A 23312-nucleotide genomic window follows, 5' to 3' on the forward strand; every position below is an offset into this window, starting at 1 on the left:
CACAAGATGATGAAGGTACTGGAGCAACTCTGGGAGAGATAGAACTGTTCAGCCTGGAGAAGAGAAGGCTCAGAGGGATCTCATCCATGTGTATAAATACCTGAGGGCAGTGTGCAAAGAGGATGGAGCCAGGCTCTTTTCACTGGTGCCCAGTGACAGGACAGAGGCAATGTGTACAAACTGAAACACAGGAGGTTCCCTCTGAACATCAGAAAATGCTTTACTGTGAGGAGGACCAAGCACTGACAAAGGCTGGCCAGGGAGGTTGTTTGTGGGTTCTCCATCCTTGGAGATATTCAAAAGTCAACTGGGCATGATCCTGGGCAACTAGCTCTAGGTGACCCTGCTTGAGAAGGACTAGATGACCTCTGCAGGTTCTTTCCCATCTCAGTCATTCTGTGATTCAAAGTCCACTTAACATCTCTGTCTACTCTATGGCTTAGGGAAAAAAAGTATTAAGTATCTTTTTTTAAATCTAAACTACTAACAAATTTGTTACTAACAAATTAGCAAATATTACCTATGTCTGTCCTCGCTGGTCCTAACAGGATTTGGGTAACAACCACCAAAATTCTGTTCTGTAGCACAGAGGAAATAGGCTTATTTGGCCTATGTGTGGTTTTACAGGCCATGTCCTTTCCAGAAGACCACATGGAGCACCTGGCTTGTTTTCAGTTAGGACTTAGAAGACTTTGTTTCTCTGTGTGATAACTGTATGTAACAGTAACAACAAACTTGATCCTTTTTTTCAGGATGCATTGTCCCTTCAGTGATGACCTCTTGTGTAATATTGAGGAAGACAGATTTTTCTCTTCAAAACTGCATCCTGTGAATTTTGGCAGGAACTCTTTGCTCCTCGGAATTAAAAAAGTGGTCCTTAGTTTGACAATAACCTGAAGTTCTGGAACTTGAGATCACAGAATCACAGAATATGCTGAGTTGGAAGGGACCCACAAGGATCATCGAGTCTAACCCTTAGCCCTACACAGGACCATCCCCAAGAGTCACACTGTGTGCCTGAGAGTATCATCCAAATGCTTCTTGAACTCTGTCAGGCTTGGTGCTGTGACCACTGCCCCGGGGAGCCTGTTCCAACCCCCCTCTGGGTGAAGAACCTTTTTCTAACAGCCAACCTAAACCTCCCCTGACACAATTTCAGGTCATTTCCGTAGGTCCTGTCACTGGTCACCACAGAGAAGTGATCAGTGTCTGCCCCTCCTCTTCCCCTCATGAGGAAGTTGTAGACTGCAATAAGGTCTCCCCTCAGTCTTCTCCTCTCCAGGCTGAACAGAACAAGTGACCTCAGCTGCTCCTCATACAGCTTCCCCTCCAGACCCTTCACCATCTTCATTGCCCTCCTTTGGATTAACTTTGTGTGGTCACATGCGACTTTTCATTGCATTTTCCCAGTTTGGGGATTTTCCCTTTTGACCTGTCTTAGGCCATCTCTGAAATTTTGTTTGCTGCAAGGACACATTGTACTGCTCAGAACAGAAAGAGATTAAGTTCAATCTATTGACTGAGTTCAATAGATTGAGCAATCAATAGATTGCTGCCAAGTGGGGACATTAAACTCAAACCCAAATGAAAACAAAGGAGTGCAGTCTCCTGACAAAGTCTTTGCAAAGAACAGATACCAAGAGAGAAATGTTATCAGCATAAAAAAAAAAAAAAGCCAGTATTATAGAAATAAATATTCATCAGAACTGTACAAAGCCAAACCATCCCCCATCCCAACACTGTAAGCTGACTAGCAGCCCTGGTCAGGATCCAGAAGCCACAAAGAACATAGAGTTCTAGTAGATTGAGTCAATGAAGATCTGACTTCAATTTCTTGTTCTTTGGTTTAATAGCCAAATAGTATCTCCCTCAAGCAGCGTTGTGAGAACTGCATTAAATGCGTAAGCACTTCAATATTAAAATGGTGAGGAAGAGACACATCACTACTGAGATGGTGCAGAAGAGGTGTTGGGCCTTACTAAGATAGTTTTGCCTCTCTCCAGTTCCTAAACATTAAATAACCTGCATTTATCAAAGAGTTTATCATCTTGGTACTTACATTTTATAACAGATCAGGGCTTCTTTCAGATGTGAAAGACCCATTGCTGTCACCCCTATTTTGTCCCATCTCAAGAAAATTCTGTGGGGTTGCCATGGCCAAGTAATTAAGAAATTTTCACAAATAAATAAGTATACAAACTTGCTACATCCTTGTCATTAGCACTAGTTTTAGGTGTGGTTTAGTTTTCCAAGGGCCAAGCATTGCTTTTGACTCTTCTTGGAAACTTAAGTTCACCATACTGACCAATATCTTGTGGGCTTTGTTGTCTTTCAGATTAGAGGGATTTTATATGAAAAAAAAGTCTTACTGGCTTTTGTTTAGGTCACTGTTTTGTAGGAGTGATGCTCAGCAATTTGACCATCTTTTCCACTGATTTTATTGTAACACTTTCCAGTTCTGTTCCATTGTGTAAGTGTCTCCTACGCAGCTGAATAAATTGTGGTATCTTAACCCCACTAAATTTATTTCTATCAGCCTCTGGCTATTACTTTTCCTTCACTATGTGTGTAATAAGGAATTTGGTTTGTTGAGTTTTGATTGGACTCATTCACCTGCCTGTTCCGTGAATAGTCATAAAACTGACAACTGTTCTAAGGATGTGTCCTTTGCCATGATGAATTCTCCCCCCCAGGCGCCTGGCAGGGGGTGAGCAGCCCAAGGGAAGTAGGGTGTTTGGGCAGTGGAGGAATTGCACATTGGGCAGTGAAGTTTTGTGCATCACTTCAAGGCTCCCTGTGGATTGTAGATTCTGAACTGGAAAGTAAAGGGAAGATGCTCAAGATTTGTAAACATCAAGGAAAATGGCACTTCCTGGGGTCTCTCTCCCTGAAGTTTGAATCAGTGCAGGTTTTACTGCTCTTCCTCTGTTTGGACAATATTTTTACCTGTGAAATAGCACTGGCACTGCTGGTACAGCAAAGGTTTGAGTTGTTTCTCATGGCAGCAGGGTAGAAACCTGTCCTGCTGAAGACCTTTGACCAGGCTGACGCTGTTTATCTTTGTAAAACTGAGCATTAGCTTTTGTTTTGAGAGTAAACAAACTTCCTTCACAGGAATACATCATTTTTCCTCAAGTTTATCTGATGGCTCCCTCTAGAGACAGGAACATAAATACTGACCTACTTCACAAATTGCAGTTCTTGGATTTGGTCACATTTAGTCCCAGAAGTGTTTTTGTTGCACTTGTTCCTCATCAGACTCAGTGCCTTTTCAAAGCTTTCTTTCTCTGATTGTCTAGATCAGTGCTTTTTTGGATGACTGCAGGAATATGGAGTTTTCAAGTTGTCTTATTTGCATTTCAAAATTATCTCCTGTAATCAGCCAATGCATCTGCCCCAGTGTGCCCAGAACTACCTCTCCCAACAAAGCAAGAGATGTAAGCTTGAGATAAACAGGGAAAACACTGTGAGCTGAGCCAGGAAAGATCTGAAGATTCGCTCTGCCAGTCAGAGTGGTAACAGCCAGTTTAAAAAGGCAGTGGGTAGATGCTGACCAGCATTAATTCTAGTAAGTAGGATCTCGTGTCATGAGATGGGGTGCTTTGTTTTTGCAGGGAGAGTGAGAGAGCAACACATAGAGGAACTTACGGATTAAATTGCTTTATAGCTGCCCTCCTCCACTGGAGTCAATTACCATGAGGTTGTTAGAATAACTCCATGTTCATTATCCACTCACCAAGTTTAACACTGGTTAATGAAAACTACTACTGCTCCAACTGCCATGTCTTTTAGAAAGGTTCTGTCATTATAAAAATACAATCAGTGACTGGACTGACAATTGAAATGGCTGGGACTGTCCCCCACCAAATAAATTTAAGTTGAAGTTTGCAGCACTGACTTAAGTCAAGCTACACTGAAGTCTATAGCAGAACTCCCTTCTTTGAGCCCAGGCAGTGCATGTTCAATATCCCACCTGAGTCATGTTTATTGGCAAGCGGTGTCCCTGCTCACATCTTGTTCCCAGTGAATGGAACACAGAAGCTGGTGTATGTGTTGGCGCAAATGCAAACGGTTGGTAGTTGCAGTTCACTCCAAAACAGTGAGGTATACGTGGAAATGCTCCGCTATTCAAAGGCAAACAACAAACATTTTGTTTGGGTTTTTTTTAAACAATGAATAAACATCACCCCAGAAATGTAACTTCAGAGGAAACGCAGTTGACAAAATTGCCCGATAAACTGACCTCCTAAAATTTTCATCCAAGACAAAAACCAGAAGTTGCAGTTGCCTCACATCACTGCAGTCAGTCCTGCTGCACTGTCCATAGGCTGTACCTTTCCATCAACACATGGGGAAATGACTGGCTCCACATGTGGTCTGTGGTGATACATTCCTCTGTGCAAAATCCAGGAGAGCAAAAACTTCCCAAATACGTGACTTCAACAAATGAAGAAAAATGTGAAAGCCTTCAGAAGGGGAATAATTAACAACTGAGGTCAGAATCATATAAGCCTCAAAGCTGCCACAAGAAGTGTTGGGTTGAGTATGGACAGGGAAGGGCAGCAATAGCAGCTGCTGTGCTTGTTCTGCTCCTATAAACTAGGTGTGTGCAGAAGTCCCCAGCATGCACTGCTTAGCAAGGATTTGTGCCACCTTCTCTTTCTGTTCATCTGTCACTGGATGCCATTTTTCTTTTGCCCATAAAGCTTTATAAGTGGCACTAAATGTATTTACTTTCATGAAGGTACAAGTCATTCTGAATTGCATTAACACAAATTCTCTCGCTGGCTTACAAGCCACATGCTGCGTTTGCTCTTGTGGAATCAGGCTGAAACAAAGCATCATCAGGACCATTATACCAAAGTGTGTGAGACTCTGGATTTTGTTTCTAATTGTCGTTCCTGTGTTCTAGTTCTTTTTAAATCACAAGTGCTCTTAAACCATAGCATGTTGCTCTTTTACACTGTGACCAAACTTTGATTAAAGCAGTTTTCTGAACTCTGGCTTCATTTTTAAGCTGTGACTAAAATGAAAAACATAGGCCATTCAAATAACATCAGTGCAGAATGTACACTAAAATGTGTTATATATATAGATATATTTAGATATATATAGCGCACTTTTTTCATTTTTATGAACTATTTAAATACCAGTCATTAAACTTCTTCTGTACTGCAGAGCTGAGAAGCAACTTAACTACTTGATAATGCAAATGTTTTTATTAGCCTTGCAGCTACTGGATTAAGAAATGTAGTTACTATATATGCTTCCAGCTATACTCTTGTTTTGGGTAACTGTATTATAAACAGCTGGAACTATAGAAAATGTTAATACCAGACGTAGTAAATAAACCTCTGTACAAGCCTTGCTGTTGTTTTCTTTCACTGTAGTGTAAGAAGGAGTTCAGTTCATAAACGAAGTTATAAGTGAAGCAGTAGTTTGAACGCTGACCCAGCCTCTTCAGGAAGAGCTGTGACAGCCTCACTTGTTTCAGCACTGCTTATCATGGGAAAGCTTATTTCAGGGCCTCTCTGACAGTAAAGTCTTTATTTCCAAGGAGACTGATAATAGGCTGAAAAGAGAAGTTTTTTCCTAAACTGATACTTTATGGGAGGTCTTTGAATAATTAGTAAATGCCATCAGCCAGGAAGGTATCTTTGGGGAAATAAAATTATGTAAAGCAGATATAAGGAGCTCTCCCGCACCCATCTGCAGGACCTTAGCTACCAGTCACTGCAGAGACCTCAAGAACACCTGTGTTATATTTGTGTCTAAGTTGTTTGTCCTACCACACAGGTCTGAGCCATGTGTGAAAAAGTGTGACCAGCTGGCTGGGTTCTATAGGCAGTTGGCTTATAAACACAGTTCATGAGAAAATGTGTTACCACTGCTTTGCAGTAAATCTGAAATAAGTAAGACAAAATGAATCCCACCTGAGTGTCTTTGTCTGAGCTGTCTTCATCATTAGTAGAAAGATGTAGGACTGTAGGTGATGTTTCTTAAACTAGATTCAGTAAATCCCTCTGAAAAAGCCTGTTTTCTCTCTACGCACTTTACAGTGAGAATCCCAGTAAGTAATTCAATGTCCACAGATCAGGTTAGATGGATCCCATCCTCTGGGTCTGAAAGTGAACAGATGCAGACAAAATACAACCCTCTCATCAGGAGGTGGACTTCACCTCTAAAACCTGTGCCCCACACTGCTCCCTTCCCCCTCTTAATCCATCCATAATGATACAGCAATTCCCTTTAATCTTTTGCGGAAATGGCAAGCATATACAGCTTAGCATGTTATTTCTTTTCATGCCGACAGTCATACAGCCATTTCCCTGCTGGATCCAGCCCTGTCTGGGTGTGTTATGTGTTGAAACCTCCTACTTCATGGTATATTGACATAAATGGGATAATACTCAGCCCTGGCTCCATAAAGTAATGTGGAAGGCATTTGGCAGTGTTCCTAAATTCTTGCTGTTTAAACATGAGGAAGCAGATAATTTCTGCATATCAGCACTGATTTACAGAAACTGAAGGCTGTGAGGAATTCCTCTATTTAAACTAAGCAGACACTGCAAGAGAGTTTCTGCATTCCCAGTTATAGGTTTGAGCCCAGTCATCCTCATGCAGTGAATGACGCCACCAACCCGTCAAATACAGTGGTTAAATGTTGTTTAAAACATTTCCCACTTCTTTCCTGAAGTCTTTCACAAAGGCTACTGAAAGAACACTCCTCTACATTTCTCTGTGCTGAATGTTTTAAATTATTCTGGGTAACTTTACAAAGTCTTGGGTTTTATTTTAATGCCTCCCAATTTTTCTTCCAATTCAAAGAACACAACCTGAGTGCGTCTTGAGACAGCAGGTGCATATTCACAATGGGAGAGACTCAGCAGCAGAAAAAAATGACACAGGAACCACTCTCCCCCATTATGAGAACACCTGAACCCAATTCATTTTTAACAGGCCTATGGCATCCTACTTCCCCTCAACAGCAGGGATACTACAGCAAGTGTGTTACTGTGTAATTAGAAGCTTTATGGTTACACTGTGTCAGCAGTGACATTAAGTTCCTGGCGAACTGGATCTAAAATTCTGGGAGAACTCTTCCAGCACTGCCATTAGCTTCTCCTCATCCTCCAGTGGACTGTGGGTGCTTGCCAGGGGTAAGTGTGTAGCGACTGGCTGCCTGTCTGTAAGGAAAAAAAAAAATCCAGATGGGTACATTTAACTTTCTCTTCTAGCAGAAAGGATATTTTTCTGCTAGACTCTGTACTTCTCAAACATACCTCACAGTTTTGAAGCCAGGAAACATACCTTCTAGGAACCTGTAAATAATGTTAAGCATACCTCCTAAACCAGAAATTAAACTAATTCAGTTTGAATTCTGGAACTATTTTCCTTTAACACAATGTGATAGACAGTGGAGCAAGATTCCATTTACAGCCAGGGACAGTACAAGAAAAAGGTGGCTTTATAGTGGGTTTGCACCTGTTCCCTGTCACTAGTGCAACACCTGTAGGCAAAGAGCAATAGCTGGAGACTGTTGCTGCAGGCAGAGGATACTTCTGCAGCATGAGACGGGTTTCCTTGCCTCCTGGTTAATGTTTCTAGTACTACTCAAATCTCCAGTTGGGACTCAGTAGTTAGGATTACTTTCCATCTTAAAATGCTTACTTTCATCCTTAGAAATAATGGTTAAATTCTAAATGCCCAGAACCTTGGGCTGATTGATCAGTTGCCGTAAGTAACACGTATCCAAGATGTCTGACCAAATTTGCTCAGTTAGATGATTTACTTAGTTTTCCAAGTCTCATACTCTTCACTCCCTCTGTGTAAATATAGCCGTATCACCACCCATTCTAAGGGATTTTTCCCTCCAAAAACATGGTATTTAGAGCCCAGGAACCTTATGACAATGCCATCAGGTTTCTATGGAACAACAGTCAGAGCACTAGTGAAGCACTGTTAGTCTATTTAACAAGTCCAACTTCCAAAGCAGCCAGCTGAGATGAATTGAACAAGCTGTTGCAACCCTGGGCTGCAGATTTCTCTGCAAACTTATCAGGCTGCCATCAGGCTTCCCAGGAGAGCAGAGATATTTGCTCTCTTAAGAGCAAATGTTGTAACTGGCTGCACACACCACATAACTTCTCATGGAAAACTGAGGAGAGAGAAATATGCAGAGGAACATTCCCTTCTCCACTGAATATGAACTGCTTCCTACCTAACCACAGCGGTTCCAGCAGACTGTGCTAAAGTTTGGGAACTATGTGTGAAAGCCAAGTTCAGCATCACAGAGAGGATGCTTCTAGTCTTTGGAAAGCAAGTCTCTGTCAAACATTTTTTATTTATTTTGGCACATGCAGATAATTCTGGTAGTACTAGTCATGTTCTCACTTCCTTTTATTTTTTTCCTCAGGAAAAAAAAATGCTGGCTTTAGTTTGGTCTCAGAGGGAACAGAATAAAAGAGAACAGAGAAAATGGAGGGAAGCTGTGACTGAGTTGGAAAATGGCTGCCTAGGACCAAAAGCACGACGTCTGTGGTAAAGTGCTCCTGCACACCAAACCCTTTACCGAAAGGGCCTGAAAAGTGCCCATACGAAGCTGTGGCTTCCAAAGGGCAGTAGCAGAGAGAAATAAATTACTTCACTATTTGATAGGCATGGGACACAGACACAGGACCTCTCTTGCAGCCTTAAGAGCAGTCATGCCAGGATAACAGCTCTCAAAAGTCAATAGCTAAAGAGCCAAGGTGATTCCCTAAAGCTGGGAGTAGAAAAAGGCCAAAGGCAAGAGCCTGGTGGAATTATGATCTAGAGAAACAACAACTGAGCAGAAGCATCAGGACCAGAAGAAGGTGATCAGAGTAAGAAAAAGGCAAAGCCTAGTTCTACAAAGAAGGTTGACCAGCTGGGATGTGTGGTTTCCACATGCACCACATGCTGACATGAAAAAGGTCTGGTTAAATTTCTGTCAGCCAACCCTGTGTGAGTATCTGTGGGACAGAAGGGACAATGTCAACCCAACTCTGGAAGTCTGAGCTTCCTGCATGCTTCATATAGAAATTTGGTGAATCAGGATTTGAGTGCCACATCCAACAAAAGTCCTGAGCTTCTGTAAGCAATTACCCTGACCTTTTTCTTTCTGGACTGACCTGCTTCACCATTGAGGCATCCATACTTCCAGCTGCTCCTACAAAGACGCCTGTCATTTGCCTGGGAGAAAAGAAAGGCTCTACTACACTTTTCCATTCCCTGTGCTCACAGTTCCAAAAATGCCACTGTGCTCAAGTCTCTGCCCAGCATTAGAGAAAGGGGGAATTGGCAGTTTTAGCTAGCATGGAATGGTAGGAAGAACAAGTCAAAGCAAAGCCATCTCCCAGTGCTCTGTGAGAAGGATGCTCATTTCCTAGCATCATAAAAGATGTTGTTTGACTGCTGTGATTCCCATTCCCTTGGCACAGTCCTACATACAGCTATTTTGATTTAAAAAATCCCCAACCCTCCCTAAAGAAATGCTTTGAAGTCTCTATCAGCTACTTTGGAGGACAAAAGCAGGATCATAACTTAACACAACGTTCACTTGAACCTTTAGTCTTGTAACGATTTTGATAAATGCTTTATCCTTTGATCAAGTTGCCTGGTCCAGCCTTCATCCCCTTCCAGGCCAGACAGGGATCCTACAGTTCAGGCAGCTGAGGGATCTCCACTGCTATTCAATGTAAGACACTGCCTCCTTACCTTGGAAGAACAAGCCGCTTGGTAACTTGGTTGCCTCAGCTGATACTGCCAACCATACCACAGTGTCAGCTCCCTGGGCCTCTGTGCGCAGGGAGTTCTTCATCTTCTCATAGAAGTCTGGCATTGACGACCTCACGGCTAGAAAGAATAACAATGGAATGGTGGTCTGCCATGCAAGGCTTCTTTGATTTAAAAAAAAAAAAAAGGAACAGCTTAAAATTGCCATTCTGAGTGTAGGAAGAAGAGAAGGCACCTTGCAGTTTTTGGAAGAAAACGAGTATTTCCCCATAGCAGGGAGTATGATGGCTTGCAGGAGAACAGCGCTAAGCTGCCATATGATCCATCAGTTGTTTGTTTGGGCCAAATGACAGGGACAAAACTAGTAGGAGCTGAGAACAGGATCAGTGAGAGGTTCCCGTGCCAATTCCATTCTAAACTGTAAAGACTACAAACATAGGCAAAACAAAAATTCCAAAAAATGAGTATTCTAATGGGATTTTTAGCTCTTATTTTCTCATCACTTTTAGGAAACCAGTTGCAGCACTGCACTAAAAAACTGTATGGTGAACAGTACCTAGACCAACTGCATAATTCCTGTCTAAACTCTGGTTTCATTTCATTGTGTCCAACAATCCTGCAGGTGTTTATTTTTGGGGGTTGGAGAGTTTTTTAACTTTAAGGTGGGATAACTTTATGGTTCATTAGGTTTGAAATCCACAAAGGCAGTGCAAAAATAAATGCATTTTAAAGAAAAAGAAATACCAGGATATTTAGTTGGAACAGGCAATTTTCAAGCATAAAGTAGACAGGATAAATGCTTTCGTCATCAAAAGCAAATTTGGGAAACTGCATCCCTATAAAAGACCTAGAGATGCGACTGCTATTCTGCATCCCAAGCTCGGGCACTGGGGGTGTAACATATTGGGGAATGCAACATTCATACTGGATAACTGATGCTGGTCCACCTGCTGAGGCACAGTCACTGAAGAACAGCTGCAGCTCAGACAAAGAGCTGTCTGGACAAACTGCTTCTTGACAGCAGTAAATGTTTAGAGGAAGAGTAGAGGAACAGGGCTTGGACATTCTTCATTTTCCTACATGCCCTCATGAATTCCCAATGTCTGCATGTTGGTACTTAGAGAGGCAGAAGCTTCATCTGTGCATTTAACAGTTCCACTACAAATGTAACTTAAAGGTTACCTTAAAGAACTATGGCTCTGCTGTGCATTTGTGCAGGGCTGGAAACATTCATTGCCCATTATTATTCTCTGGATGTACACAGATAGCAGACACTGTGCAGAATAGAGCTTCCAAGGGGATACAAAACTATTTCTAGCACCAGTTTGGAGAGAAGAATTACTGCACCTGTTGGAAAAATCTACCAGGAAGTTTCACGTCTCTTTGCTTTTAGACTAATCCTGAAAAGAAGAAACATACAGTCAGAATGTGAAGCAGATGTTACCTGGAGTGTCTGCCCAGCCGGGGTGCATTACGGAGAAATGGATGTTTCTGTGAGCTTTTGCCCACCGTTCTGTCAAGACAACTTGCTGTCTCTAGGATAGAGCAACAAGAGCCAGACTAGCATTGAATTCAACAGCCTGTGCACCTAAGTGGTTCCCAGGGAAATAAACTACATCAAATGTGCTGTAAATACCAGAGCATTTATGTATAGCAGAAATACACCCTTGCTCATCCTGACTGGATTTACTGGATAATTTCATCAGAGACCACCACGGTCATTGCCATCCATATCCTGGCCACAAGCTTATTTATAAAGCAGTAGCACTGCTTTTTATTGACCACATCTACTTGCTGCAGACTGTAGGCAAGAACTAAGCAGGCAGACAGGGTTCATCAGCTAAAGACAGTTTTCCCCCTTGAGACTTTTATCACATCAAATGAAAATTCAGCCATGCTCTTCATGCAAGGTGTATGCACTCACAAGGGTGTGCCAGCACACTCCTGAAGATTATTGCCCACGTGCCTCTGTATGGGTTGGATGCAGTGAGAAAGCAACAGGCTTTTTGCAAAGCTGATGGTCTGAGCTGCTTAGCAAACAAGTGCTGGGCTTTGCTTTCAATATCATGGACAGTACCTTGTTCTGTGCATACACCATAGTTCCATCAAATGTCCCATTTTCCGACTGCAAGTCAGATATGTTTAATTTTTGAACTAGCATGCCCCCAGAAGAGACAGTTATCTGTAATGAAATGAATGAAAAGCAAATGAATGAAAAGCAAAACCAGGAACTCCCCACAACTGCACTCATGCATGAAATGTGGTCTTCAGGCCATATTTGGAAGTCCGTAGGGAGCAGGATTCCTCTGCATACTCTTTGCACTATGCTTGTGCTCATGTGTGGAGCATACCTGAAGATGAGGTGGAAGAAATACAATTTTTTTTAGGAAGTGATTTTCATTCAAAGTGGTGTTGATTCATTTGGGGGATTCTGTGCTTCTTCCTTTTGAAAAGTAATGGGGAGAAAGAAAGTAGCAGAACAGCACTATTTGTATTTTGTTTCTTTAGCATTTACAGAAGCTAACTAGAAAACAAGAGGCCATACAAAACTTGAGAAATATAATTTTAAAAAATGCACTTGCTGTCTTATTTTACACCAAGATCTGTAAAGTTCTTTTAAGCCTATACTCCTGTTGTAGGTATTTTGCACCCTGCTGCAGGAGGTAACTTGCCTTAAGGAAAGTAAAAGGGTAAGTTTCCAAATGAAGTGTTTTACTCTGATTTCCAATGAAGGGTTGAGAGCAGCAAGCAGGAGCTTCGCCTTGGAGAATGAGGTGGTCGTTAGTAAAATCCAAGAGGATTCCGAGATGCTTACAGCATTATAACTAATTCTGCATTCCTAGTACAAAGAACCGCTGTCACAAACCAGAAGGTAAGCACTGTAAAACACCCCGTTTAAACAGTATTACAGACTCACCACTCTGGCATCAGCTTCTTTTCCCAGGAGGGGCAGCAGGGCAGTTGTCAGGATGTATGTACCTAAAAGACAGACAGGCACCAACATTAACTTTTCTTTTTTAAAAATGCTTTCTTCTCCCCCCACCTTCTATAGCAACCCAAAACCCAAAGTCTCTGAAACCTGATCTGAATTTGACAATGATTTTTTTTTTACTGCTTTACCTGCAATGTGCCAACTCAACTTGTAGTGGTTCACGTTGCCGTTTACTTAGCAAAAGGCATATCCATTATTTTGTAGACTTTTATGTTTATTGTACCTATAGACCAAACTGCTCACTACATTCAGTCATGAATCTGAAGGCAAAATGGTTCAGATATGGAATTCCTTGGATGGGGGGAGGTGATGCCAGTGAAGAAACAGGGAATGCATTTCCCCCCCACCAAGTGTGGCAGATATACACAGATCTAGGCCAGGTCACAAATGAGAGAAGAAAATTGTGCTTCACACTTGCATTTCTTAGGGCTCTGCATATGCACTTAAGACTCATCCATTTTTGCCCTCTCACTGTGAAATCACTCAGAGTACACTGACACTTGATTTGTGCTGCACGCAAAAACCACCTCTTAAATCCCCAGCATGACCACTATAGAAGACAAGGAATCCTTGGGGGAAAAAATATTAATGCTGCTTGCCCAAGGCTACGCTAAGATTACTTGGGGAAACTTAACTGTGTCCTTCCCTGCTTTAATGATGTTTGTTTAGCATAGAGTTGTACACACCACACAAATATATTCCATTACAGCTGTTACCATGACCAGTAAAGTTTGTTATTCCCAACAGTGTACAACTGTTAGTGTATTTGATTCAGACACACAGACACACCTAGTGATGTTTCACCCACTCGAGTGCAACACAAAGATTTTGCTTGGTTTTATCTCTTCAGAGATTTTTTTTTTCCATTTAAAATATATTTTTAAAAATTCTGTTTAATTAAAAGTTAATCTAGCCCCATTTAGTCTAGCGTTTCTGCATCTACTTCCCTCTCATGCCTTTACAAATGGCTCTAGTTCAATAATTCTATGCCAGAGATAAATGCATTTTTTTCCATGAGTGACTGAGGCCATGTTTTTCACTAGGCATGAAGACTTGAGCATGTCTTTATAACTTCTCTTCCTCACAGACAATGAGATCACCCAATTAAAATACAGAAAAAAAGAAAAACTACCAAAATCAAGCATGTTACATGCTTGGTGAACAAACTGTTCAGTTCCCCTGTCAGTCACAGCAGTCTTCATTTTCTCTATATAATCAGAGGCACGTCCATAGGCACATAATATATTTAAAAACCTGGCAAATCAAACAAAGCAAATACGCAGCAGATGAGTAAATGCAGCCTGTCTTCAGCAGAAAATGCAAGCTAAGGCAGTTGCCAGTGAATAAAGAGAGCCCGAACGTCTCCCCTGGTGGTGGCGGGGAGACTGAGCAATGACATCATTAGGACAAGAACTACCAGTGATTGTCATGAGAGACTGCCACGATGGAAAGCGATGGAAAAAAAAAAAAGAAAAAAAGAAAAAATCACTTCAGTACAAGCTGAGAGCCTGAATTACATGTTGTTTTGCTATGGATTCTTCAAAATGCAAAGTAACAGTATGTCTTGGTTAAATAAGCTGCATCTCCTAAAGGCAGAGCTGCAATGCACCAGTTATGACGATGCTCGATTTTACCATCCTGCAGATTACTTCACACTTTTAAGGGCCTTCATGTTGATTTGTTAATTCCAAAGAGTTGCAAAGATGAATGCATTAATGTTGCCTCATTAACAACTGAGTTTTGTTTTGTTTTCCAGCTGGATGAGAGAAACATTTCATGCCAGAAATCCTGCTTAGAGCAACCTACAGTTAGTCAGAAGTTTATGTGCTTATTTAAAACCACAAACTAACTGCAATGCCAGTGTCTCCTCTCTTCCTCAAGTTTATTAAGAATTTGGTAAATCCCACAAAGCCAGAGCATTCTATCTTTTTGCCCCACAAAACCACTTGCTCATTTGCTTTGAGACAGAGCACAAACAGAATAGTTTTGATCCCAGCTTCCTATGCTAAGCAACAGCATCTCAAAACACCCACAGATGCGATGCATCAGGCATTAAGGCTGAAGCATCTAATCTCACCCACTACTAAATATTTCACCAACTACTGTCCCCGTTTTAAGGGTTTGAACACAAACTCCTTACTGCTTTAACAAATATACTCGGATGTTATACATTCTTATATGCCTGGGCTGGTCTGATAGGCAAAACAGGCTGCACAAGAAATTAGAACAGTAATAGCAGAATAGATACACCTTATAATAAGGTTTATTGTGGGTTGGAATACATCATGATCACTTGAATCCTCCACATTTTTATTCAGGCAGACAGGAAGGACGCTCAGTAGAGCCAGTGCAGAGTCCTGGCACAGCCATGTACCTCACGGCAGGTATTTTGTCAAACACAGCTATATCGCAGCACGCAGCAACAGAGAAACTAATTTCTAAGTAAAAGGGGAAGCTGCAAATGAATGCATTGCCTGCCACAGTCCTTATAAAAACATGGATTGTATTAACACTATAGGAAAAAAAAAAGGAAATTTTTCTGATTAAAAAAACAAACAAACAAACAACTTTGCAAGCAAAACCAAGACTGATTTGGTAGAAGAAACTATATTCACCTCTGCCCCTACTTAAGGAAATCAAGGTAATATCCAAATTGTATATCCTTTTGCCAATACTTGATTATTAATACCAACATACTGGATATCAGCCTTTCCAAAATGAACACTTGAGCATTCTAGTACCTTTCCTTAATATAAAAATCATTTTTGTCTATAAAAGGAGAAACCTCCTCCCATGGAGCTTAATTAAAAAAGGTAAAGCATATCAAATGTGACTAATGCTTAATTATCACTGTGTTCAAACTGTACAGATTTTTTGAGGTTTCTTTTTTATTTAATAGTTCAACACAAAAGTACGCGAAAGGAAAGGTGACGATCAATGGAGATGTGCCTTGCACTAAAAGCATTAAGCATTGGGTATCTTGGTGATCCTGTTCCTTCCCTGAGAGGACCTTCATGGTTCTGTCAGAAACAAAGGAATACCTTTTTTTCCCACCAAAAAAGGACTGCCAGTACTCCTGGGGGATTCTGGAGAAAGCACGTCCCCATCTTGAGCACATACTCTGTGAATGGAGATGCTCAGCCTTGAGGCCACCACATTTCCCAGTGCCTGTTCCACAGCAGTTGTATCCATGACAGAGGAGGAATTGAGAGCCCTCTGGGATACATAGCAACTGAGAGCACAATGTTTCTGTCTGAACAGTTCTCCTGGACTACGGCCCATTTCTTGCACAGGTCTGAGTGCCTGTGGAAAAGAGCAGGCTACTTTGAATTACAGCAGAAAATCGAGCAGCAGCCTCTTGCTCACACACATCTCCAGCCCAGCAGCAGGCAGGGAGCTATGAGTGCACCCACAGGCAGTGCTGGACATATGGCTGCAATACGTGCATCTAGGACTGTGTGACATCATCATTTCCTGTCACTGGAAGGTATAATGTCTACGTGGCCCGAAAGATTGTCTCCCACTCACTAGTGTAACACGGGAAGGGGTGGGGGCGGGGGGGAAATCAGTGAAATGGTATATAACATTTCCCTTTCAAAAGAAGTATTTACTGTGACACAAAGGAGTCCAGCAAGATGAATTTAGGAGTTTGCTCAGAAGCAGCAGGAATGCAGAAGGTGAGTCCAGTCTATCACACTCACATACGGGATTTTGTCTTGCCCTCAATGAACTCTGCCGAGGTGAAGAGTTGACTAGCAAAACCTACTGGACAAGGTTCTGTATAATGAAGTTTGACACAGTACCTGCTTGCCCTGTTCTCTCCAGTTAAAAAGGCTCCTGGGATTGATGTACAACTTCTTTTAAAGATAAACAGCCTCTGCAACATCAGCTTTGCTTTGGCAAAATTACTGTAAACTCTATGTCCTGAAGCTGAACTCACATAATAGGAAATCATGTATAATACAGTGTAATTAAAACTTTCCTATAGAGCAACTCCACCATTACACACCATTAAACCAACTGTATCATATGGTAAAGTAGACAGCGTGGGTTGCCAATCTATGCATTACACATAGTCATTCCACACAAAAGTACTGAGCATGGCATTTTATGGGAACACATTTTATTCATACACACTCCCTCACAAGTGCTGATCACATTCATGTTTATTTAGGTTTCATATTTACTTGCTAAATAAAAAAAAAAAAAAACCACCAAAAATATTGAATCACCATACATTCCCTTGTGGTCTGTTTTGTAATTGCTCCACTTGCTCTGAGATTTTCTCAATTTAGTTGAGTAATCTAATATTGTGCTCTAATTAATAACTCCCATTTTTGACTCCATAGAGTGAGCTATTCTGTCAAGCTGGATAAGTACTAATTCAGTGGTTTCACAATCACAGAGTGAAACATTAGTGATGTAAGTGTAGAAAATGAGGCACTGTTATGGAGATAAACATTCAATTCGTATCATCAGTTGTTTTAAAAAAAGCCCAAAATACTATAAAAACCAGCCTGTCTGCTTCATAAACTTCTAAATAGAATTATGCTACCTTTCCCATGACCTGATGTAGAAGCTGAAGGGACGCTATGGAAAACACTACTTTTAGGTCTTGAGGAAAGGTAGCTCTGCGTGTTCTTGCAACACTTATTTCACTGTGGATCTCACAACATGAACAAAACAAAAGCTATCCTAATGCAACGGACAGCAGTCTACAGTGTATTAGACACTAGTCTTTCCCCCAGAAGGCTACATGAAACTAAGCAAAATAAAGAACAGTCCTAACAGAAAATATAAACAAACACTGTGAATGTAGATTTCCAAACTGCTGGTGTTGTAAATGAGCTTTAGTCTGCTAAAACCTGGAAGCCTCCTTAGGATTCACATATTTCAGACTTAAAAATCAACAGGATATCACATTTAATAATAGTACGTCAACACAGTCCGATCTGCTTTACAGATTTAATGTGCCCCTAAAACCTGTACTTTAGAAATCAATTTTAAAGAAAAGTATGGTTTCAGCAGAAGTAATATTGTAAAGCCACTACCTGTTTATAACATCAAGTTAATTGATGATGCAATTATTCTAGACGCAAGTGTCTTGGTGGATTCTAGAATGTTTTTTGCTTGATGTTCTATCTGGCAATCAGTGGCAAATTGCTGGTGAGGTTTCTAGCCTGCTAACATTCAGAGAAGAGCAGGCAGCCAGCACCATACTCAGTGAAGTTTTTCATTTGCCTGAGCTTTGCAGTATTAGTAGGAACAGTGTTATTTTGACTGTGAAAAAAAGTGGGAACAAAAAAAAAAATATACAAAAAGCCCCCAACAAACAAACTGACATTCTTCCTTGACCTGGTTATCTTTTCAAGCCTACAATTTATGCAGTTCTTAGTCTCAGAGATCCCTGAGTCTCTTTCCTGAGTACAAGCTCAGGAATGAAAATTTTAGTGTGCTGTCTCTGAGGGTCAATTCCAATGCACTAGCAATAACAGAGCATATAGGAAGAGTCAATAAACATGAAAGACAAAACAAAGGTTTACATTTCCCTCAAATTACAAAGCTCAGCTCAATAAGGGTTCCTCTGTGTCCTGGGAACCCAGGCTTTAGTACAGCTACTGGATGTGCAATTATATTAAACCTTATCCTTTCAGGTGGTATCTCTCATCTGTAAGTCTCAAAGCTCTTTAGAAAGAAAATTGGTATCACACTCTCCTTTTCACAGGTAAGACTGACTTGCCAAAGATCAGGCATTGAACTTATGGCAGACTGGCAACTGATATCCAAGTTATTTGACTTCCAAGTAATTCAGAACACAGTCGATCAGGCTCCACTGGCTTGTGTGAAACACCAGTTAGATACAGTAAATGTGTAGGGAAGAGACTGATAAATACCCATACAGGTTAGGGAGTTTGCCATAGATGGGCTGTACTGCTACTGTGATAGATAAACATCTTATTTCCTCTGGCTCTTCTGCTTCTTGCACAGAGAGTAAATGTATATGTCTATATATTATTAAAACATGAGAGCACATTAGATTGAAGAAAAGGTGCATACGGGGAGCATCATTTATTTATCTCTGAGTGTGTTTTAGCATCCTCTTGGCTGGTAAGTAGCAATAAAAATGTAACATATATGCCATTTTTCCATGTCAAGAAGGAAGATGTGTTGAGTAAAAGTAAAGTGAGGCAGGCTATAAAATAGAGGAACAAAGATTGTTTCAGCTAAATGTCTGGTGCTTCAATAAGGACATGCTGCTTTTGCCGACACTTGCTTATCAATGCTGACATTTTTTTCTAAAATTACTAAATAGGGCCATCTTTAATAGTCTTTCCTGGGAGTTATACTAAAACAAGTAAAATAAAATAAAAAAAAAAAAAGTTGACTCAGAAGTTTGCAAGTCTCATCAGATGAAATGACTGCTTATTGCTGCCCAACTCCCAGATACAACCCTGAGTACACAGTCAGCCCACAGGAAGAAATGTAAGGGCAACATCACAAACTAAAGAATACAAAAATAAAAATCTGCCCACCACGATTGGCAGCTCCCCAGGAAACCTGCCCGCATCACCCCAAGCCAGTCACTATATTTCATACTGAAGGTGCATTTCAATCAGCAAAGTGCTATTTCAGACTCATGTCTGGTTAGTGCTCCTGCATTTGAGTCTGAGTGCTCCACAGCTATTCTGCTCACTACACCTTCACTGAGCTCCAACAATCACTCAACAATTCTTGAGGCTCTAGCAGGGAAAAAAGGAACAGTATTTCATTTGACAGCAACAACAGAACCATGACAAGCCACACAGTGTTTGAGCCTGAGCCCCATTCTAAGGATGCTACAGGCACCAGCACAGATGCAGCTGCCACTGCCTGCTCAAAGCAGCTTACAGTTTGAACTTGAATATCAGACAACCCATACAAAGCCTGAACTATCAACCTGCATTTTGCATATTCCTGACCTTCACCCACCTGCATATTCTGACAACTTTAGAGAGGACTGTACACGTCCTATTTCAGTTGCTGTCCTCAATTAGCCAGTCAGTAGTGTTTTACATTAAAGGAATTTTACTTCCTATTCCAACCAGTATTAAATTTGTATATATGCAGTCCTTTTTGTCCCGCATATGCCCAAGAAAAGATCAAGATACAAAATGTGTTTCACAAGGCACACGATCAATTAGAACTGAACTCTTAGCATCCATTATGCTCAGAAATGGACTAACAGATCAGTTACGAGGGAAATATTCCTAGAGTGGATTTAAAAGCTCCACAGCATTTCAGACACCTAAATGAGTAAATTTACAGCTTATAGAAGTGTTAATCAGATATCAGATACAGAATTCAAAGACTCTGTTGTGCATTTAAAGCATTTGATATTTCAGAGTCTTGCATTATTAGACAGTTACAACCTACATGCTCCTTTACTAGACCAGAGCTAAGATCCAGGGTAGAAGTAAAAAATGAAAGAAACATAGTAGGAACACCCTGAATGTGAAGATCTGCAAAAGATACTGATATTATTCTATCTTGTTTCTGCAGAGATCATTCAAGCATTTCCATGCTGCTACCGAGGGGAACAACTGCACATTTTCTGAACAGGGGTCTTGAGCCCACACCAGCCTTCAGGCTTTAGTGCTGCTGGGACAGAGAGGGGAATTTAACTTGTCCTCTCAGACCACATGCTAGTTTACAGCCAACCTATATACCAGCCATACCTAATTTAGCCAAGTTTTTCTCTGGGAACCTATAACCACAGGTAGTTACTGATACAGAAATAACTTCTCCAAAGTAAAGCACACCCAAAGGCATCTTGTGCTTGGGAAAATAACACAGCATCTACTCTGACAGGTGTTTCTCCAAACAGCTTTCTCCTATTTTGGCTCCAGAAGTTACGATTTATTACCCCATCTGCAATTTTGAACAAAAAAGCATGCAGTTTGTAGCATTTGTCCTTCATGTGTGTCTGACCTGCAAGCACAGAAGCTTTCTCTTGTACAGCCAGCCTCTTCCAGCTCAACCAAGTCCCACTCTGTTCTAAGAGATTCAAAATGTAATCCTTATTGTTGCCTAGAGAGAACCGGTCTAAGCAAAGAACCAAGTCCTTGTTTGAACTCTGAAGAAGCTGGACAACAAAGGATGCCTCATCTCCTCAAACTTCTTATACAACCATGCAGCAAGTGATACACAAATAAATAAAGGAGATCTATAAGTAATATTCACAAAAGATAATATAGGCATTTTCCTAGTTTGCTACAACCATAATTCAGCTTCCTCTGTACAGCTGTATATCACTAGTGAGGCTGATTTACAGCTGGGAAAGCAGAACTTGCTGCTTCTACTTTTGCGATAAAATGTAATTCAAGTGATGCACTAGTATGGTTCATCAGCAATTAATTTCCTCAATGTTTAAAACTAAACCAAAGCAAGCTTTTGCATTCAGACTGTAGTACTTGTTTCACTCTGCTTCTCTCTGAATGAACTGTACCTTTGCACATTGCTGGATTTTTGTTTGAAAAACCACAAGAGGGTTAAACTAATTTAAGGTGAATACATTTCTCAGTGCAGAAGTTCTTGTACTTCTGTAGCCAGGGGAAATTTGATAGCAAAATAAAATAATTATGAATTTTTTGGCCATGAGAAACAAAAGAATGTTAGCAAAAGATTAGTTTGAAGGAATGAATCTGTGCCTTTATTCTTGATTTGTCAGTTTAATTTAGTCAGACTAGCAGAAAAAATAAGCTGTATACACCATATCAGCAAAGCACAGGACATTTATACCTAAAATGTTAGTTTACAAAGCAACACAGGAAAAAGGCTAAGAATAAAAACCAACAGTGGCTTCCAGGTTATGCTAGTTCTATAAATGCCTTATCTTTATAGCCTAAGCTTTCCCCTTCCTCATTCCAGATGCTGATGAACAGGAGGAAAACACGAAGCACCACAGTTCCTCCTTAATGCATCACTTTTGAATACATTAAAGGCAATCTCTTGAGAGAACCACCTACATTGCACAGAGACAGAGCGTCAGGACTCTTGGTTGATGCAAGCACCGCATCTCTCTTTGCAAGAGGTGCAGCTTTCAGCCCTATAGGTATCAGCAGCAGCAGGCAGCTCTTCTCTCTGCTAGCTTGTTGTTTGCTCACATCTTTTCCAGGGCTTTTATGGGGGAACTTTACACTTTGCTTGCCGTCTTCCCTGCTCATCCGCATCTCCCCTTTCCTCTTGACTTGCTTCCCTTCACTTGTGCCTCTTATACCACCACCACACAGTTCACAGGTTAGGCCCCTTATATGTGGAGTGCCCAAGACTTGCCCTCTACTGCTCTATCACCTGACTAGAGATTACATCTCTTTGAGAGAGCCCAGGGCACTGTATACAGCACAGTCTTCCTACACAGTGCCTGTCTCACCAAACAGGGCTGTGGAAGCCTACTGACACACTGAATGTCTCTTTAAATACCTGAAGCTCTACCTAAGCCACAGAAGCAAACTTATTATGAAGAGCATCATTAGGAGCACTGCTTGGAACAAAATTTCCTAGCGAATTTTGAATTATTTAATTAAATCTTATCTGCAGTTGTCCACTGCTGCTATGATAAATAAAGGTGCTGACAGCAGAACAATTGAAAAATTGAGAAATTAAAAACAGTGACACTCCAAACAAGCTGTAATATTTCTTCTTTTCCTTCCCTGCTCCTTCCCTGGCTTAGCAATGGTACAATCTCTCTTTAAGCAGGAATACATTCCTCATGAATCCAGCTATACAAACACACTTCTGTAATGAAAATAAGTATGTTCCAGAACTAAACAATCCATACTCACCCAAAGTATTTGTTGCAAAGTTTTTTTCAAGTCCATCTTCAGTTAACTCTCTGTTATTCACCATACATCCCGCATTGTTGATCTGTAAAACAACTCCTTTAAACAAAAATAATCTACACAAATATCTACAAGGAAATCCACATGTACAAGCAGTCAATGTTAGTTTGCTGGGTTTTGATACTGCAACACAAAGCTACAACCTATTTCAATAAACCATGCTATTCCAAGTCACTCTATGGCTGATCATAGAGGTTTCTCACAAAAGAAAGAATCCTCAGAGAAATGGCTCACCACAGATGTATTACACTAAGAACCAACAGTCCTCAGTGCCTTACCCCAAGTCTTTAAACTCTTTTTTCACAGAAAGTAATATGCAAGCATTTTTTTTTATTTTGTAGAAAAAATACTGGAACATAAATATGCATAAGTAAACTGTACAACATGTAGAAGAATGACCCGCAGGAACTCCCACCCTCAGCAAAAAAAACAAATGAGCTCCAAATTTGGCAGGTTATCCAGGTCAGCAGGTTGCTGCATCCTAGTTAGCCCTGAGAAGAGCAGAGCTAACTAGCAGAGGTGCTTCATAGTGACTTGGTGTCCTGGTTGTAGGATCTCAGCTTTTCTGTCTACCTGGCAATCCTGCCCGGATACCTCACCTGATTCACACATTGCCAAGAACAGTGCTGCACCACACAGTTGGTATGCACTGTAAGACACATCCTCATGAACAGCCAGAAGTGTGC

General features: G+C 40.9%; 2 protein-coding genes and 1 long non-coding RNA gene across 7 annotated transcripts in view; 1 reads left to right on the forward strand and 2 right to left on the reverse strand.

Moving 5' to 3' along the window:
* Positions 1-9943, forward strand: part of WDFY2 (WD repeat and FYVE domain containing 2) — a 79970-nt gene extending 70027 nt beyond the window's left edge. For both annotated transcript variants that reach the window (XM_027674414.1, XM_027674415.1), the window contains exon 13: positions 8417-9943. The gene's annotated coding sequence lies outside the window, so the exon portion shown is untranslated. The remainder of the gene's footprint in view (positions 1-8416) is intronic.
* DHRS12 (dehydrogenase/reductase 12) overlaps positions 1-23312 on the reverse strand; it is a 38145-nt gene that overhangs the window by 2575 nt on the left and 12258 nt on the right. For 2 of the 4 annotated variants that reach the window (XM_027674418.1, XM_027674417.1), the window contains 6 exons: positions 22570-22651; positions 12674-12735; positions 11834-11938; positions 11201-11291; positions 9739-9876; positions 4054-7187 (listed from right to left, as the gene is read on the reverse strand). In XM_027674418.1, the coding sequence (XP_027530219.1) occupies positions 7060-7187; positions 9739-9876; positions 11201-11291; positions 11834-11938; positions 12674-12735; positions 22570-22651 (606 nt within the window). In that variant the 3' untranslated portion in view covers positions 4054-7059. Of the gene's footprint in view, positions 1-4052; positions 7188-9738; positions 9877-11200; positions 11292-11833; positions 11939-12673; positions 12736-22569; positions 22652-23312 lie in introns of those variants that run through there. The other 2 variants (XM_027674419.1, XM_027674420.1) reach the window with 2 other exon arrangements.
* On the reverse strand, positions 19365-21394 carry LOC113963417. Its single transcript, XR_003532822.1, has 2 exons — positions 20717-21394; positions 19365-19488 (listed from the first exon to the last, which is right to left on the reverse strand). It is a non-coding gene; the product is annotated as an uncharacterized LOC113963417 (long non-coding RNA).

The sequence above is a fragment of the Neopelma chrysocephalum genome, unplaced genomic scaffold, assembly GCF_003984885.1.
Source record: "Neopelma chrysocephalum unplaced genomic scaffold, ASM398488v2 Primary Assembly neopelma1_25, whole genome shotgun sequence".
Classification (NCBI taxonomy): Eukaryota; Metazoa; Chordata; class Aves; order Passeriformes; family Pipridae; genus Neopelma; species Neopelma chrysocephalum.